Source organism: Rhinolophus sinicus, chromosome 16 (assembly GCF_057876585.1).
Source record: "Rhinolophus sinicus isolate RSI-liver-muscle chromosome 16, RSI-T2T, whole genome shotgun sequence".
In the NCBI taxonomy this organism is placed as follows: domain Eukaryota; kingdom Metazoa; phylum Chordata; class Mammalia; order Chiroptera; family Rhinolophidae; genus Rhinolophus; species Rhinolophus sinicus.
In genome coordinates this window covers 37,030,686-37,048,480 of record NC_142516.1, presented here as the reverse complement: position 1 = coordinate 37,048,480, position 17,795 = coordinate 37,030,686, and the positions used below count along the sequence as shown (strand labels likewise).

At 40.0% G+C, this 17,795-nt stretch overlaps 1 protein-coding gene across 4 annotated transcripts in view; it reads right to left on the bottom strand.

Annotated features, from left to right (window-relative positions):
* Nucleotides 1-3,049: 3,049 nt before the first annotated feature.
* Nucleotides 3,050-17,795, bottom strand: part of FRMD3 (FERM domain containing 3) — a 249,326-nt gene continuing 234,580 nt past the window's right edge. For 2 of the 4 annotated variants that reach the window (XM_019750147.3, XM_019750150.3), the window contains exon 14: nucleotides 7,352-8,483. In XM_019750147.3, coding sequence (XP_019605706.2) covers nucleotides 7,885-8,483 — 599 coding nt within the window. In that variant the 3' untranslated portion in view covers nucleotides 7,352-7,884. Of the gene's footprint in view, nucleotides 3,274-7,351; nucleotides 8,484-17,795 lie in introns of those variants that run through there. The other 2 variants (XM_019750148.3, XM_074330596.2) reach the window with 2 other exon arrangements.

Below are 17,795 nucleotides of genomic sequence, written 5' to 3'. Positions count from 1 at the left end.
TCTGCCACCTCTTCCAGTCTTTACAGTTTGACTTTTTCCAATAAGCCTGGCTAGACATTCTGGAGACCTCTCAAGCCCTTTCTGGGATGTGTCCTCTCTGGGCTTGTGTGTGTTATCTCCTATTTGAAGATTCCGTTTCTACTGAGGAGCTCCCCCTGGTGTCTTTGTCTTGTACTGCAGCATCTCTGGTGCTACAGTAAGCTACCGTACTGGATCTTCAACCCGTGTCTCTTGTCTGTGGTTCTGTGCTCTGGTGTACATTGATTGCCTTTGTTCTCAACTGTCCCCAGCTTGAGCTTTGTTCCTGTCAGCACTTAGATTCATGCAAGACAGAAACCAGGGCCTTTGGTAGCCCTATGAAAAGTCAGAACATTGGACTTACGTCCCACTCTTCCTCCATTCTGCAGGAAGAAGTCAGGAGTTGGGAGTTTTCTCCCATTCATGCCATGCTGTACTGGAGGAAGGGCTCTGGCAAGTGTCACAAATTTCCTATTAAGCATCAATGCGGTTGGCTTCATTTTCATCTGGGATTTATGAACTTTTTAACTAGTTCCTGGATTTCTCAGTCATTTGGTCCAGGTATTGCTGTTAAGTCAGTATCTTCACTAGAGAAGGAGTGCTTGGGGGTTCCTATTCCACCATGTTACTCAGTCACTTGTCCTTGTTCAGTTTTCCTTAGACTCAACTTGTATCACCACATTGAGCAGCTGCAGTGTTAAACCATTTCCAGGAATTGTTTTTGAGAAGTGTTCTCAGAAAGCTAGGAGCAGAGAGGGAGCTCTGAATAAGGCCAAGTAAAGATACATCTGAGAATGGAGCCTTCCGAGGAGCTGCCATACAGATTGAATAGTAACAATTCTCTGGGGACAGGGTTGTTAGGGAACCCCAAACCCATTCTGTCCCTCCCAGTGGCTACTGTGCCACTGTTTTTCACCGGTATCATAATTGTGAGGTTGTTAGTTTTCAAGGGAATTTCAGGGTTGGTGAGAGGTGGGAATATGGCAGATTAAAATGCCACAAAGCTCACTGATCTTACCAAGAAGAGTTTCCTTGAATAAATTTTCTTAGTTCTTTGCAAGCCTTTGGTTAGTTTCTAGAATTCTGGAAAAGTTGGTAAGTTGATGTATACAATTTTTGCCAGTGTTCTCATTGCTTTTATGAAGGAATAGATTTTCAGAAGCCTTTATGCCAGCACTCTAGAAGTGCTTCTCCATCAAATATAATTTTGATGATGTATCACCTAATGATTCAACTAGCTATCCTTTCAATTTTATTGAAGCAAAAAATTGGTAATGACCTGACTTAAAAAAGATTTGTCATACCATCATTAAGATTATTCAGTTTCTCAGTTACACAAAATTATACCAAAAAGGCTTTATCAAATCCTAGATGCAGAATGTTAATTTTATCCATTCTCTTTCACTTGTAGATTTAACCCAATCTAATCAATGAAATTTGAGAAAATAAAAACATTAGCAAAAAGATAGTTCCCTCACTTCTTATCTTTATACACAAAGAGGAAATCTTTTCTGTAAGATAGATTCTTCATCATTATTTGGATGGTTTTACATTCTTCAAAGAAAGAAAAATGAGCCCTATACGTTTGGATTTCAACACTTCAACCTTCAGTTCTGATCATCAAAGGATTCACTTTCAATACTCTCTTCTTCCATTCTTTTAACCCAGTCAGGGTCAGTGACATAATTTGCAAAACCTAGTGCAAAATGAAAATGTGGAGATCCTTGTTCAAAATACAAAGGAAAATAGCAGTTAAAGTACTAAAATATAAAGTTTTTTCTTTTAAAAATATTTTATTATTTATAAAACAAAAGGGTAATGGTGATACATATATAACAATATTTATACTACAACATGCAGCATTACAAATTGTAAAAAGTATTTTGGTGTCATAATTTTGTATAATACAATAATGATACATTATTATATTAATATATACATACCTTGATTGATCATAAGATTTTTTGAGTTCACTTTTCTGCAAATTCATTCATTAAGCCATCAACTTATTTTAGCAGCTTCATTTTAGATTGATATAATTGAGAGTGACATCAGTTGCTTTTGGTAAATGCAATATAACAAATATTTTTTAATAATTTTTAATTTTGAGAAGGATCTTTACATTGCAACTGTTACTGGTGCCACTGAGAATATTTTATAAGCTGTAACAACATTAGGATAAATTTCTGATAATTTATTTTGAATTATAAGTTTTAGTACATCTAGAACTCATGATGCTTGCAGAACAATGTTTCTAAAAGGATTTAACTCTTCTTACAAATCAGTTTTACATGGCTACAGTTCAGGTTCTGGTTTGCAATTTTATAGAACTAGCAGCTCAGGGTTGTCAGGACACTCAGGCTAATCCAAGAAGGAAGGATGCTGATTCACTCACACCCAGGAAATTACAGGAGACTGATGCTTAAACCAGAACACTGAGTTTTTTAACTTAGGAAGAATGTAACAGCCAAGCAGAGTAGAAACTAATGTTGGTTTGTTAGTCTGTTGTCTCCCGTGAAGGATAGTCTCCTTGGAAAACTCAAAAACCTTGTAATTATCAAAATCATAATTCTTGTGGATGAGGAGATTCAGGGTAATTGGTGTTAGCTGGAGGAGCTACTGTAATTTGCAAGACATGTTGCAATAACTTGGTACCCACACAAAGCATACCCTTTGCCCTACTAAGAATTTTCCTTTACAACAAGGAAAGTGGCCTTGATTCTCTTTCCAGAGAGCTATTTGGGGTAAGCATCAGCTACAGGTAAACAATAGGGTGGTATGGTTCCAATCAATCCTGGTTTTTCCTAATATTAAGTCCCAAGTTCCCTCACCCATTTGCAAGGTCTATCAGGGCTGATGTCAGTGGCAGACTTCCCCTGATGCCTGAGGTTCAGCCAGGAGCAGCCTTCTCCACTTCTTCCTTGCAATATTGGAAGTTGCAGAGATCCTAAATATTCTTGAGTGCATTAGTGTGAATCTTGTCCCTCACCACCACCCCAGTTCCAAAGAGACAATAGACTCAATGGCAGAAAAGGATTAAAATCAGTTTTATTAATGGATTGTAGAACACAGTTGGGATCTGAGGCCCAAGTGAGGCATCTTTCTTCCTCTTTGAAGTGACGACAGCTGAGCCCACTGGGCTGGGCTTGCTAGACTTACCCACCCCATCACAGACCGAGGCTGGAATGTGGAGAGCCGAGTCCTGGCTGAGCCCACCATGGGCAGGTCCTGCTGGGTCTGTTTACTGCATGGAGACTGGAAGCCCAAAAGCAGGTCCAAGAGAAAGAGAGAGAGAGAAGCAGGAGGACAAGTAAGCAGGGACTTTTAGCACATTACCTTCACCCAGTAGAGAAAGATGGCCCAAAGAGTCTCAAATTCATCAACCAGAACCATCCCGAGGTCACCCCAGAAGTGGAAAGTTTCTCCCTAGGACTTTCCTTCAAAGCTGGAGTGTGGTTACGAGATCTTTCCCCTATTTGGCTGAGCAAGGAATGTAGGAATAAGGAAAAGGGTTTGTACCAAGAGGCAAGATTGGGTCGGGAGTCTGCACTGCTCAACAAATAAGAGGCGAAGGGCCATTCTGTGTGAGCCTTTCAGTCTGCATATGATAACCTAAACCAAGGTGCCGAATAGAGCTGCTAGAGTTGGGACTGTATGTCCGTGTCACCTCACGCCTCAATGCCAACGACTGGATTCCTGTTCTTGCCTGTACTCTAGAGCCTGGAGCTGTGAGGACTGCTGAGTAAGAACTTGACAAACTCCCTGCACACACCGCCCCAGCCCCTCAGTGGGTGAAATGGATGAAGGTGATCAAAACGTACAAACTTCCAGTTATAGGATAAATAAGTTCTGGCGAATTAATGTACAACACCGTACCTATAGTTAACAATATTGTGTGTCTGAAAGTTACCAAGACGAGGTCTTAAAAGTTCTAATCACATGAAAAACATTTTGTCACTATGTGAGGTGAAGGATTTTGCTAACTTTACTGTAGTAATCATTTTGTAATAGATACATATAGCAAATTATTATGTTGTACACCTGAAACTAATACAATGTTATATGTCAATTATATCTTGATAAAACTGAAAGAAAAAAAAAAAAAAAACAACTTGACAGACTTAAGTGGCCACCACAGCTAGAGTATAATTTGAGGGGACATGTATGGTGTTCCTGTAGTAAAGAGAGCCCCTTTTGCTTCATTCAGAGTAACACCTTCTGATTTAACTGATAGGTGAAGAGTTGTTAGCTTTGTAACAAAGCAGAGGGCCTTGCTGTATGGAGGGGAAGATCAGAGTAGTTAGAATAGTCAGATTCCTCCAGGGCCCATGAACAGGCAGAAGTTTAATGGCAAGTGTTGCAGAGGTGAGGCTGATATAGCTCTTTCTAGCACAGGAAGGCACCGATTTCTGGCCAGAAGTGATAACACACTAATTTTCTAGCACTCTGAGATCCTTCCCCCTACCTGTCATGCAAAACACCCCTCTTCTATTTTTCTATGCTTTTCTATTTCTCTAATTATCTTAGTGCCATAATAATAGACTATAGCTGTCTCTCTTACGTTTAGGTGCATTTCCAGTACACACAATATTCCTGCTCTTAGATTGGGTGACTTCTGCAAAAGATTACTCCCATCCATTACCTGTGATTATTTTTTTTCATACTATCACCATTCAAGGGTGACCTCATTTCATGGTCCTAGATGGCACTTTTGTGTAGTTTCCAACAGGATATTTATATAACTTTGCTTTGAATAAAACTAAATGATTGCAGAAACATTTTTCCCCAGAGTACTTTTATTAGGGATTCCTGCCACCATATTAACATATAAAACAATCTGAATGTTGACATAGAAATGCAAATTTCACTATACAAAGATAAGGCTCCAATCATAGGTAACATGGCCCCCCTATCTCTAGTATTTCAATGAAATCAATTCATTTTGAATTCTTCCGAGAATTGATTTTATAAATATTAGACAAGCCACAAAATATATTCCAAATACATAACATTTTACAATATGTTCCAAGCACAGACAGAAACACAATACTTGACCTACATTTTTTTCACGATCCAACTTGCATTAGCACTAAAGACAAGACTGTGTGTGTATATATATTTGCCATATATGTGTGTATATATAACCACAAATGTACCCACAGTGGTTTTCATGGAAAATTGAAACTTTTGAGACTGTGGGTTTTTATCCACCATGATATCTGAGAGGGAAAAGAAATAATAACATATCACAAATTCCTCAATTGGGGAAAAGTAAATACGACTGTGAATGAAGGGCATATCAGTTGTGTATACACAAATACACACATATATACAGATTTATATATAAACACATATATACCAATAATATGGAATATACATATACTCACACACTTGCTTTGAACTCTATCTCACTATATTATATACTCTCCATCTTGGAAGCAGTCTTTTCCTCATTTGACTCAGGCAACTGGTGACTGTCTTCTATCAAACTGGAGTGGTATTTCTAAAAAGGCTCTGATTCTATCCCAACAAAATGGCATGTTGGGATCCCAGTTTTACTTTCAGTGGCTACTATTTAAATTCAGCAGACCCAATCCTGTCAACACCTTCACTTAAAAACATTTCTATTCAACAATGAGGTTTTTACCTAAGAGAAAAAAGACATTAGCCAGAAATGTTAGAAATAATATATTTGTTATTCCTTAATATAAATATACATGGTTGGGCCATGTGTGATATTCTCCTGTCAGTATTTTTCAAATGTTTTATGATAGGCAATATATTATTTCCATAATTTAAAAAATATTATTTAATATTTATAAAGGATGAGGGCTAGGTGATTTGTCATGGTTAGAACTTCAAAGAAAAGTATATGAAGCATAATTAGAGGGGGAACTAATTTATTGCAGACTACACTGGAGGGCCCTTAGGATGACATGAAAGTCATATGATAAAAGGGGGCAAAGAACTTCAGTTTTAAAGCTGGCCACTTGCCAACTTTCAAAATAAACTACGGAAAATATATTTGTATATTATCAAATTTCAGTTATTAAACAGTCTTTATTAAAAAGCAAAATAAATCACTGAAAGAACAGGAGAAACGACATCCTACAAACTTAAGAGCAAATGTATATTATAGTTTGCTCAACTGAAGGCTTCATGAGCTGACTTTTAAAACTTAATTTCAAAATCAACTATCTAATAAAGCACTCAGAGCTCCATGAATAAGTAGGACTGGAATGGCCAACTTGGAAATTATGGTAATGATAGAGCTGGAGTGTCCATTAGAGGTAGGGAGAAATTACAGGCAACCCAGTCTCTTAGTAAACAAGGACAAGGGAACACTTGCAATCCATGGAGAAATCCCAATGCGCCATGCCAAAGCTCCATACTCTTACCTTTCTGTCATGGACTTAATGGTATGAAAACATCTGTCCCCTCTACTGAGTCCTTTCACTAATTCACCCAAGCTGAAATGGTCTACCTAAAGAGTCCCTCCACTTTCTTAATGGGAGCCCCAATTAGGAGTGAGTTAAGATCTTAAGGAAACCAGGAAAGGAGTATAATGACCACCACATAAGAAGATCACTGGCATTTATCGAAAAGTCAAATTCCATTCTTTTCATTTTCTCTTTCCTACTCTCTCATACACGCACTTCTTTTGAAGTTTCTTCCACAGAATCACAGTAAATAGCATGAGGGACCAAAAATGTGTCTTCAAGTTTCTCCACTCTTATTTAGATCCACTTAAACATATTCACGTCAACTTGGACAGCAAGCGTGCTGTTCTTTACATTATCCAATACCTTGCATCACCATCACTTCCAGAAAATAGATTATTTGCCTATCACCACCTGCCTACCAGCCTCACCAAAACTTTCTTTTGCTACTTGCCATTTGTCAAGTTCCCATCTGCTTCCACTCTTGGGCTAATGTATAATAACATGCAATTAACTAGCATATCTTTTAACTTTTTTCCTTTAAAGTTTCACCTCCTTTTTAAAATGTTCTGCTTCCCCAGCCAAAATATGTGGACAGGATGCAAATGAAAGTAACAAGTCATCTTGTCCAAATACTTTGAAAAATGGACCACCCTGTGTCCACTTGATGTTCAGTTTCTACATCCTCCAGTTCCATCATCTGTTTTAGGAGCTTACTTGCTACAGTGTCTTTCTACCTATTTTCTATCTCATGTGCAGGTAACAACAAATTATGGGATTGTTCAACCAAAAATATTTTAAAAAACAAACCAGTGCCAAAACATTAAAAAATTCCCGACATACCCTTTGTGCATTAATCTTACAATCTGTACACTTAAATAACTCCAGGAGGCTTTTTTTTGGGTTTTTTTGCTTTTTTTTTTTTTTTTCCTAAAAAGTTACCAAAATATTCTGAACACATAAAAATATTAAAAAAAAGAACAGCATAAATTCAGTTGTATAGGCATTGGTTAGAGGACATTATTTTCACTAAGGATTATATTCAAAACCTTTCTCTTAGATTTTTACTAAAATTCTGATTCTGAACCTTATAGCTTATAATGATGCTAACTATTAAAAAGGGTGAAATCTAATTCAGCTCAATGTGTTATGCTATAATTAAGAGTATGTCTGTGATATAATAAAAAATAAATGTATTTTTGGTTATTTAAGGGCTATCTTCCTAACCTATAACTAAAATTACTATATTTGATTTAAACTTATTTAAGTGCAGTGAAGTATATGGAAAGCTAACTTAAAGGTTTGAATAATCAGTTTTGAGTAAGGAACACCGTTGACAGCCCCATGACTATTCAGAACCAGGCATTTGCTGAGAAAACAAATCACTAGTATTGAATATAGCCCTTAGTCATATGAGATAGGAACTTTATGAGCAACCCAGCATGTAGAGAATGAGATTTACTTTGCTAACCACCCACTCCTTGAGAGGACAGTAATATTCATAGTGAAACTGCTCAAACTCTGGCGTCTGGCGGATTTCACATAAGAAGGAGAGATCAATACCTGACTCCAAAAGGAGGAGGAGCAGGGGGAATACAAAGAGCAGCAGCCCCAGGCCCACCACAAGGAGCCTGGAAAAACTCTTGACCAGCGGGTTCACCCGAATATGGCCACTCAGAATGTCATAACTCCATGACAAAGCGCGGTGAGCCTCCTTCAGCTCCTCTTCTTCAGCCATCAAAAAGGCATTTTCATCTGCTTCCAGTTCCTCAAATGAATCTGTGTCTTCTCTTTCCAACTCAAGCCTAGATGGACAGTCAAAGAGCATGTCAATCTCATCATCATCAACGGGGGTGGGGAGCAGGCTGGCACTTGGGTTGTACGTGAGTTCAGAGATTGTCAAAGGCTCTTCGTTTATTTTATCTTCTTCTTCGCTTGGGGAGTCTTCATACTCCCGGGCTTCCTTTACCGGTGAACTGGAGATCAAGGGGGCAGAAATGTCATCTTCTTTGGGCAATGGAATACCTGTAAAGAGACATTTTTTTTCTTAATTTTAAATTTCAGGTTTCCTTTTTCCATAAAGATCTGTAAATGGGAACAAACCAGGTGGGAAAAAATACAATTCAAGGAACATGTGGAATTGTTCTGTGAAATCCTGACTTTTAACAAAGCCATTTCAGTAACAGACCCTGAACCATAAGTTCTAAGGTCAACATGCTAAACCCAAAATAACCAACACACCACAAATGACTGGCAATATTTACATTTACATGTGCAATTATGATCTGCAAAGCATCAATTTTGGCCATTTGGCCAAAATGACAATAAGTCACTATTATAATTTTGAAGCTGTGTTTTAGAAATCAACACGGTCAAAGTACTATGGTAAAATTATAGAATCTACTCTCCAACGATAATCACTTTATTATGTTATGTATTGTTTTCTAGTATTCATTCTAGGCAAAAGTTTGTGGTTTCTAGTTTTATGTAACTACAGATATGTGCACAAACTTGCATCTTGCTCCTTTTATTTAACATTTTAACTTAGACATTTTCTATGTTGAAACAAACTCCCATTTGTATTTATAATAGTTGCCAAATTTTCTGTTTAGTTAATACAATATTAGTTGCTTATTGGCAAACAGTTAGATTGCTTTGCAATTGTAAAAAAAAAAAAAAAAAAAAAAAAAATGCTGTAAGAGACATCTTATAAAGTCTTTTTCGTCCTCTTGTTTTTCAGTTCATCCGCCATAGATAGATGTCCAAAAGGAAAATTGCTTGGTCAAAAGGACTGAATATTATTTCCTAAAGTTTACTGGAGGAGAGGCATGTCTCAGCCCCTCGTTTTATAGATGTGAAACCCAGTTATCTACCGCCAGGCTTCCGGCAAGCCCTCCGAATTTTGATTGTTGGGCACTTAGTGGGAAACAAAGTAAGGATCACAGACGTGCTCCCCTGAATGGTTCTACAACATAATACCAAATTGGTGACCATGTGCATTAGGTAATTATAAACCAGCTTTTAATGACTACATTTCAGAATTTCTTTTTCTTCAAGTGTATAGCAAGTGACGTCAGACACCAAGATGGCAACGTAAGTCATTCCTGACTTTGCTCCCCCTCACAAGAATGACAACTAAACAATTCATGGACAAGACACCACTGAGAGAATCCTAGAACACAGGAGGGAGGCTGCAGCACCCCACTGCACCACACAGACCAAAACCGACGGCTCTAGAAGGGTAAGATGACTGGATACATGCTGACTGTTTTGCCCCACCCCCAGGCCAGCGTAGCTCCACATAAAAAGATCTCCCCTGAGTCTATGGCTCCTCTGGTGGAAAAATAGACTCCAGGCGTGACATCCAGGCCCTCCAGTATTATGGGTCACTTCATGGTAGCCCTTACTCTGGTTTCACCACACACGGATTGCACTGCAGAGCTCAACCACTGGGTATCTGATTGTGATAAAGACGTGGGGAGGGGCCTCCAAAAACCAGCACTCAGATCTTGGCAGACTGAGTTCCTACCTGTGAAGCCCAAGGAGTAGTCCCAATAAGCAGGTGTGCTCATCTGCAGAACCAAGCTGGTGATACAGTCTGACCAGGGAACTTGGTGGGATGCAGGTCTGACTGATTTGGGTCCTCAGACAAGGGGTTTTGCCAGCTCTGTAGCCTGGTCTGCCCACGCCCAGGCTGAAGATCTGAGTCATAGCCTCACCCACTGTGAAGCCTGGTCCCTCCTGACTAGAAAGGCTGTTTGGGAAAATTTGGGAGTTGCTTGAAGTGAGCCCTCCAAAGGGCTGATTCATAGCCCCATCTACTGTGGAGAGTGGCCCCATCCCCATCTGACAGGAAGAGCTGGTGAGAATACCTGGAAAATGTTACCCAGCAAGGCTCAAGCTGAGAGATGGGCAAGCAGACCTGATCACTCTTGAGAGCAAAGCAAGTAGCCCTGTTTCAGCCAGGGAAATTGGGGCACAGGTCGGCTTGAGTGAAGACCACAAATACAGCCTTAGAGGCCTTGAAGCTGCTTTTCCCACTGCACCTGGGCACTCATCGCTGAATATAGCCTTCAGCCTGCCAAACCAGGGAAGCTTACCAGAGCACAGTGGAAGCTGGCAGCCCATCTAACAGTGTTACTTACAGTGGCACTTGAACAGAGAGCACAGCCCATGGCTTTTCCTGTCTGCAGAGCAAAACCATGCCTTCACCTGACCAGGATGTCCAGTACACACTCTTACCTGATTCTGATCCCCAAACAAACTGCTGCACAGGCCCTGTGTCCCATCCTGCAGCTTCACCCGCGTAGGGAAACTAATTCATAGCCCCACCTACTGCTGATTATATAGTACCCACTCCCAACTGTCTGATAAGCCTGACCTGAGAATACAGGCAACCATGGAGCCCGTCCTATAGCCTCAGGCAGGCAACAAAGAAGATATCTTCTAATAGCTCTGGTATGATAACACTTAGCAGTCGAGATGAAAGACACCATAAAACATGCACGCCAACACAGGATGAACAAGCACATGAAAAGATGCTCAACATCATCAGTCATTACATCAAAACCACAATAAGATGGCACTTCACACCCACTATGATGGCAATATTTTTTAATTTTTGAAATAATTTTAAAATTATTGAAAATAACAAGTGTTGGTAAGGATGTGGAGAAATTGCTGATGGGAATTTAAAATAGTTCAGCTGCTGTGGAAAACAGTTTGGCAGTTCCTCAAAATATCAAATGTAGAATTACCATATGATACAGCAGTTCCACTGCCAAGTACGTACTCCATAGAACTGAAAACAGGGAATCAAGCAAATACTTGTATGCAATGCTCAGAGCAGCACTACTCCAATAGTCAAAAGGTCCCAAATGTCCCAAATGTCCATCAACGGATGAATAAATAAAATGTGGTACATCCATACATTGGAATATTATTCAGCCATAAAAAGCACTGAAATACTGATACTACAACATCGATGGATCTCAAAAATATATGCTAAGTGAAAGAAGTCAGACACAAAAGGTTACATGACACCATTCCATTTACATGAAATACCCAGACTAGGTAAATCCATAGAGACAGAAAGCACACTGGTAGTCGCAAGGGGCTGAGAGAAGAGAGGAATGGGGAGTGACTGCTTACTGGGTACAGGTTTGCTCTTGGGGTGATGAAAATGTTTTGAAACTAGATAGAGGTACTAGTTGCAAAACACTGTGAACATACTGAATGACACCAAATTTTTCACTTTAAAATAGTTGATTTTATGTTACATGAACGTCACCTCAATGAAAATAAAAAATAAGTGCAAGCCATCAATTTTCTACTACCCTATAATACTGCATGAAACTTGAAGGGAGAAAATTTTTGCACTATAGGGAAAGACGACAAAAGTTAGGGCTTTTTAGAATGCTTTGCATAGCTGGTATTCCATAGCCCCAGGAGAGTCATTGTCCTCTCCTTTCAGTGCAAGTAACTTTGTGTCTGACTGGTAGTAGTGCTCTAGAAAAACTCCCAGCCCCTTTGGCTATTTTATTTGCTCCTGCGGTCACACACATCTTCGGTGCTCTTTTTTCTAATAGTATTTTCTCATGTATCTGGCCGTTCTCCCTCGCCCTTTGTCTCTGCTTCTCGTATGCTTCTCCTATAACAAGAGGATACAGAAAATCTCAAGTTTCCAAACTGCAGTATTTTGTCGATGGCAATTCCATTCTTCCAGTTGCTCAGACCAAAAACCTTGATTTTTCTCTATTCATACCCACATTGAACCTGTTAGTACCCTCTCTGTCTCTACCTTCCAAACATATCCAGAATCAGACTACTACTTACCACGTCCTCTGCTAGCACCCTGGTCCAAACCACCATCCTGACTCATTTAGATTATTGCAACAGCATCTCATCAGCTCTCCCTGCTTCAGCCCTTGCTATATAAGGGCCTCTGTCAGCTCAGCAGCTACAGTGAGCCCTTGAAACATAAAGTTGATCATGCCACTTACCTGCTCAACATTCTCTAATGGCTTTCCATCTTAGAGTACAACCCAAGTACTTGCAGAGATGCCTAGGGCCCCACTCAAGGTGTCCTCCCCTGCCCTCCTCACGTCTCTGACTCTGAGCTTGTTCTCCTATGACTCACTTGTTCACTCCACCCCAGCCAGACAGATGCCCTGCTGTTCCTGAAACATACCAGTCACGCCCCAACTGAAGGGCCTTTGCACTTGCTGTTCCCTCTGCTCAGAGCAGTCTTCCTTTAGATAGGTTCATGCTCTCTCCTTCTTTACAGATCTTTAAACAAATGTCACCTTCTCAGTGAGGCCTTCCTAGCCACACTGTGTACCATTTCAGCCCCTATCCCCAGTACTCTATATTCCCCTTTCCTCATTTTTCTTCTGAGAAGTCCAGGATATAAGGAAGAAAAGTGGAGCACTAGCAAAAGGTAAAGATAAGTAGCTTCTGGGGAAGATGTAACCACAGTAACTTATCCAGGGTCACAAATGCCAGTGCCTCCACCGGCTGGGTAGGTGCCTAAAGTGAATGGTGGGGGCCACGTGTGGGACAATAGGGACTGCTGGTGACTGGGGTAAATTAACCATGTTGAACTCCATCGGAAAGCTTTAAAATTCAAAAATTTAAAACGATCTGTGCAATCCATATGAAATGTGCCTGGGGGTCTTTTAGGCATATAGGCTGCTAGTCTATAAATGTTGCTCTAATAAAAATCAGCTAGATTCCTGAGGTTTCAAGTCACTCGAGTATTCTGGTACTTTGAGCTCAATAACAGAGAGATCTTCCTTTTTTCTGAAAAGGAAGAGGTAGGCAAGGAAATAAATGCTTTCTTTCCCTTTCATAGTTTTTCTAACCATGAGTGTTAGTGATGCTGGAGTTTCACATTACTTTCCCCTCATCACTATGCTCACATTGTGAAGCAGCTGGAGTAGAGGGGAAAGGAGACCAGACAAAGGCTAGACAAGCCCAGGTTTAAATCCCAGCTCTCTACTTACATTAAGAAACTTTAGTTATTAAGTAACTTCTAGTTAAAGTTACTTACTGTTCTCGGAGCTCAGTTTGCTTAACGACAGCACAAGAGTAAAACCTACCTCATAAGGTTGCAGTGAGAGTTAAATGAAATTACGGGTGCCTGAGTGCTGCCTACAGCAAAACTATAGAAATGAGATATTACTACTTTACCAAAGAACATTAGGCTACATTTGATCTATTATCAAGCGATATCATTTTATCAATACATAGTTAAAAACAAGTCCACTATTACAGAGTACAAAGAGTTGGTTATCCATATTTTCTTAATTTTCTTTATATGATAGATGCTTAAAGTTTCCTATACACCTTTTCTGGTGAATTCTAATAAGAATATCCAAGGAGACCAAAAATACTATATTAGTAAGATTATCTACACTGCTTCATTAAGTTTATTTTACTTCATCCATGTATGAGAAGCCTCTTGAATATATTCACAAATCGCAAAGGCTGCCAGCTTTTTTGTTTTTAAAATGAAATGACAATGATGTAGAAAAAGGAAATAGTTTTCAAATGTATATAATTACGTAGCCCAATGAAAGTTAGATAATAGCTGTAAACTTCCTGACACATAGGAAATGCTCAATAAATGTTAACTATTATAATTAAATTTTAGTATAGTAATATTGTCATTATTCAATTTGAAGAAATGCTTTGTGAAGAGAGAAAGAGAAGATGCTGGTAGAAAAGTCTGTCCCCGATGACAGACAGGCAGTGTGCCCGCCATGTACAATCAGCCAGGTTGCGCACTGTCCGTCCCTCTGAACCCCAGTCATATGATCCCAATGTGACAGTAGCCCCTAAAGACACACCATGCACCACAACACGACCTCCTCAGCAAGCTATGGACAGATGCTGTTTATTGAAAAAGTTGTTCTTCATCTAATTGCTGAAGGCAACATATAGAGACCTATTTTAGTACGCCCCCAAATTAGTGGCAGGTAAAAATGGAATAAGCATCGCTCACATTTGCATTCAGAAATCTGCCCCACTGTTAAGTCTGCACATATTTGTGACAAAATCCAAATACCACAGCTGAGATTACCAGCAGCTTGTGTGTGTACAAAACAGCTAAACAGACCCGCTAATGGCCCTTATCTAGTTCGCCTGTGTGCCAATCATCTTTATGAATGAAGCGATGCAGCATCGGGTATCACCAGGACAAGCATGTCAAAAGGAAGGTACTAGTGACCCCACGCGATCTCCTGGGTTTGTGGAAAGGCTCAAAAGTATGTAGAAAAGAAAAATGTGACAAAGCACATTCGGGACAATATGGCAGTATCAAAAGATAACGGATCACTTGTCATTTGCATGTATCCATGCTAACCTCCTTAGCAAAGACTTAGGAATTTGGGTTATTTAGGGTAACTTTAAACCCACTTAGCAATGCCTTTCCTGTTTGGAATCTACCATTGCCGCTGCTGTCATTTGGCTGAAACCAAACTGGCTCACTTTGCAGGAGACACTCCCTCAGCTTTGCTCCTAGCTCCCCCGTCATGGCCACATGGTCCTGCCCTGTGAGCATCATGCCTTTCTCCATGCTGGAGGCTTCGGCAAATGGCAACTATTGGGAACCACCATTCTGGTTCCCTTGGAGGCTCCCCAGGTCACCCTGTGCTGATACCCAAATATCAACTGTCCATTAAATCTGCAGAGCAGGAGTACAAAGAAAGGGGTACCACCACCCAGGGAAAGGAGTGTGTTCTGGAAATCATAGAGGATCTTTTGGAGGTCACAATTTGAATATTATTTGACTTTTAAAGTTATGTGCATGTAGACTGTATTTTCTCTAAGTTTCATCTCATGACAGTAGAGAGAACATTACAAGATGTTTATTATTAAAATAGGACACTGGATGGGAAAGGGTTAACAACCACTTGCCCAGGTGCATACCAAATCCTCGGGTCTCTACAGAAGTCACATGTTTGTTCTGATTATCCAGAACCATCCTTCTTAAGCTGTGTTGAACTCTTGATTTATCCGCTTATGCTGTTAAGCTTAGCCATACTGGCTCTGGAAAATATACCGTACTTTTGAATTGAGGTCGAAAGAAAAGTGTGAAGAAAGAGTGGGAGAGGAGACGGGAACAGGTCATCACTCCACTTCTGGGAAATATGATGGAGTGAAAGAGCAGTGGCTAGAATTTCAAGGACCTGGATCCAGTTCCCAGCTGAGCCAGAACTCTCCGTGTGAATTCAGACATGTCACTTCAGTTCTATGAGTCTTGGACTTTTTACAAATGGTCCCAACCTCTCCAGTTCCAGTGTTCTGTGGTTACATCTTAATCTATGTCTGTTAACACACGGTCCCACTTAAAAGTCTACAAGTACTTTCTCTGAAAGCACCAATCACCTGCATATAATAAGCAGAGCTATTTCTCCTTTATTTGTTGAAAAACTGTTGGAGGGGGGGAAAGATAAGGGTGCTAAGATTTTCAATGAATTTTTATAGGGCTGGACATTTTAAGCACATGATCATGTGACAGTCGTAAGAGGAGATGAGAAAACTGAGGCTCAGAGACATTAACTTGTACAAGGTCATGAAGCCAGGAAGCAAAAGAGCAGAGGTTTGTCTGACTCCAAAGCGTGTCTGACTCCAAGCTTATTCCAGACCACCATGTAGCCTGAAGGAAAGGGAATCTGAGAGGCCTGAGAGATCCTCACTTCTTAACTAAGGAGGAAGAGTCTTCTCTGTTACTGGTCCAATGTCACTTGCTGAAAACACAGTGTCATTATATGCAGGGTGATCATCTGTTCTCATTTATTCAGGGACAGACGATCCCACTATATGCCTGTTGTCCTAGCAGCATCATTAAAATGCCCTTTTCGCTCTCAAAAGATTTGCCTATCAAATGTTATGGTCACCTCATTATACATCCGATCTGCTGTGATTGTATCATAGCCAGGATAGAAGCAAAAAAACAACCAAAAACCCAACAGCAAAACACTTGTTGTTGTGGGGATTAACAGTTTAGGTTAGAGTTTACTATGTTCTGCATGTGCTATCCCTCCCTAAAATATGCTCTATCCACATTAAGCAGCATACAAATTTCCAAAATGTAGTAGATAGCATGCCATTAACCTCCCTCATGGCTCTTTTATCTTCCTTTTGTTAGGAATAAAATTTAATCTTTCAAGTGAAGCTCATGTCCCATGGATTTAAAGACAAGATCCTAAGAATAACATTTACTTATCCAGAGGAGGGTTTTCACTTTCAGTCACGGCTATTGCAAAATATCTCATACTAGAAATGTACCTGATGCCTCTGAATATTTCTGGGAGACTGCCTGTTCATTCTATTTAAAACCTATGAAGAGTCATTCCAGTGACTCAGGAAAGTATAGACAAATGGAAACTTAGATACACACACACACACACACACACACACACACACACACACACACACACAGCAAATCCTAATGTTCTTCTCATCTATACATTCCAGTCTCTCTTCTCCTTGCGTTCATCACCTACCAACCTTCTGTTCATGCTTTCAGGAGTGGCTGAACATTTTTGACACCCTTAGTCTTACCATCATTTTGGGCAACTTCAAGATTAGAATTGAAGAGGATGATTCAGTCAATCCTGCCGTTACATTGCAGTAGGCAGATGTCCCTTCTAGCCCACTGAAATAGCCCTTAGCAAGATCCCCAATGCTAAAGACAGTGCTTTTTTCTGTCCACCTGCTAACTACTAGATCTCTGAGACTCCATACTCTCTAGGCTTTCATCCAATGATTCTAAGCTACCTCTGTCCTCTCCACAGTCTCCTCACCTCTATTTGTGGTGCCCTCAACTCTCTGCTCTTGTCACTCTGTACCTTCCTTCCCTTGGAGTCAACCATATGGCTCCAATATGCTCCTGCAGCATTGCTCAATGCGGCTCTGCAGGTCACTAGTGTTCCATAAGGCGTTGACAGTTCTTCCTTCAAAAGAGTGTTCTGTGGTCATGTTAATTTGGGAAACTGCATACTATCACCCTTTTGTAAATTTACCATCAAGGTTAAGAGGACAAGCTCTCATCAAAAAATCAGGGCTATTATCAAAAAGACAAGATAACAAATGTTAGCGAGAATGTGGAGAAAAGAGAATCCTCATGCACTGTTGGTGGGAATGTAAATTGGTGCAGCTACTACAGAAAACAGTAAGGAGGCTCCTTAAAAAATTAAAAATACAACTAACATGATCCAGCAATCCCATTTCTGGGTATATATCCAGAGGAAATGAAAATAGGATATCAAAGAGATATCTGTACTCCCATGTTCTTCGCAGCATTATTCACTATAGCCAATATAAGGAAAC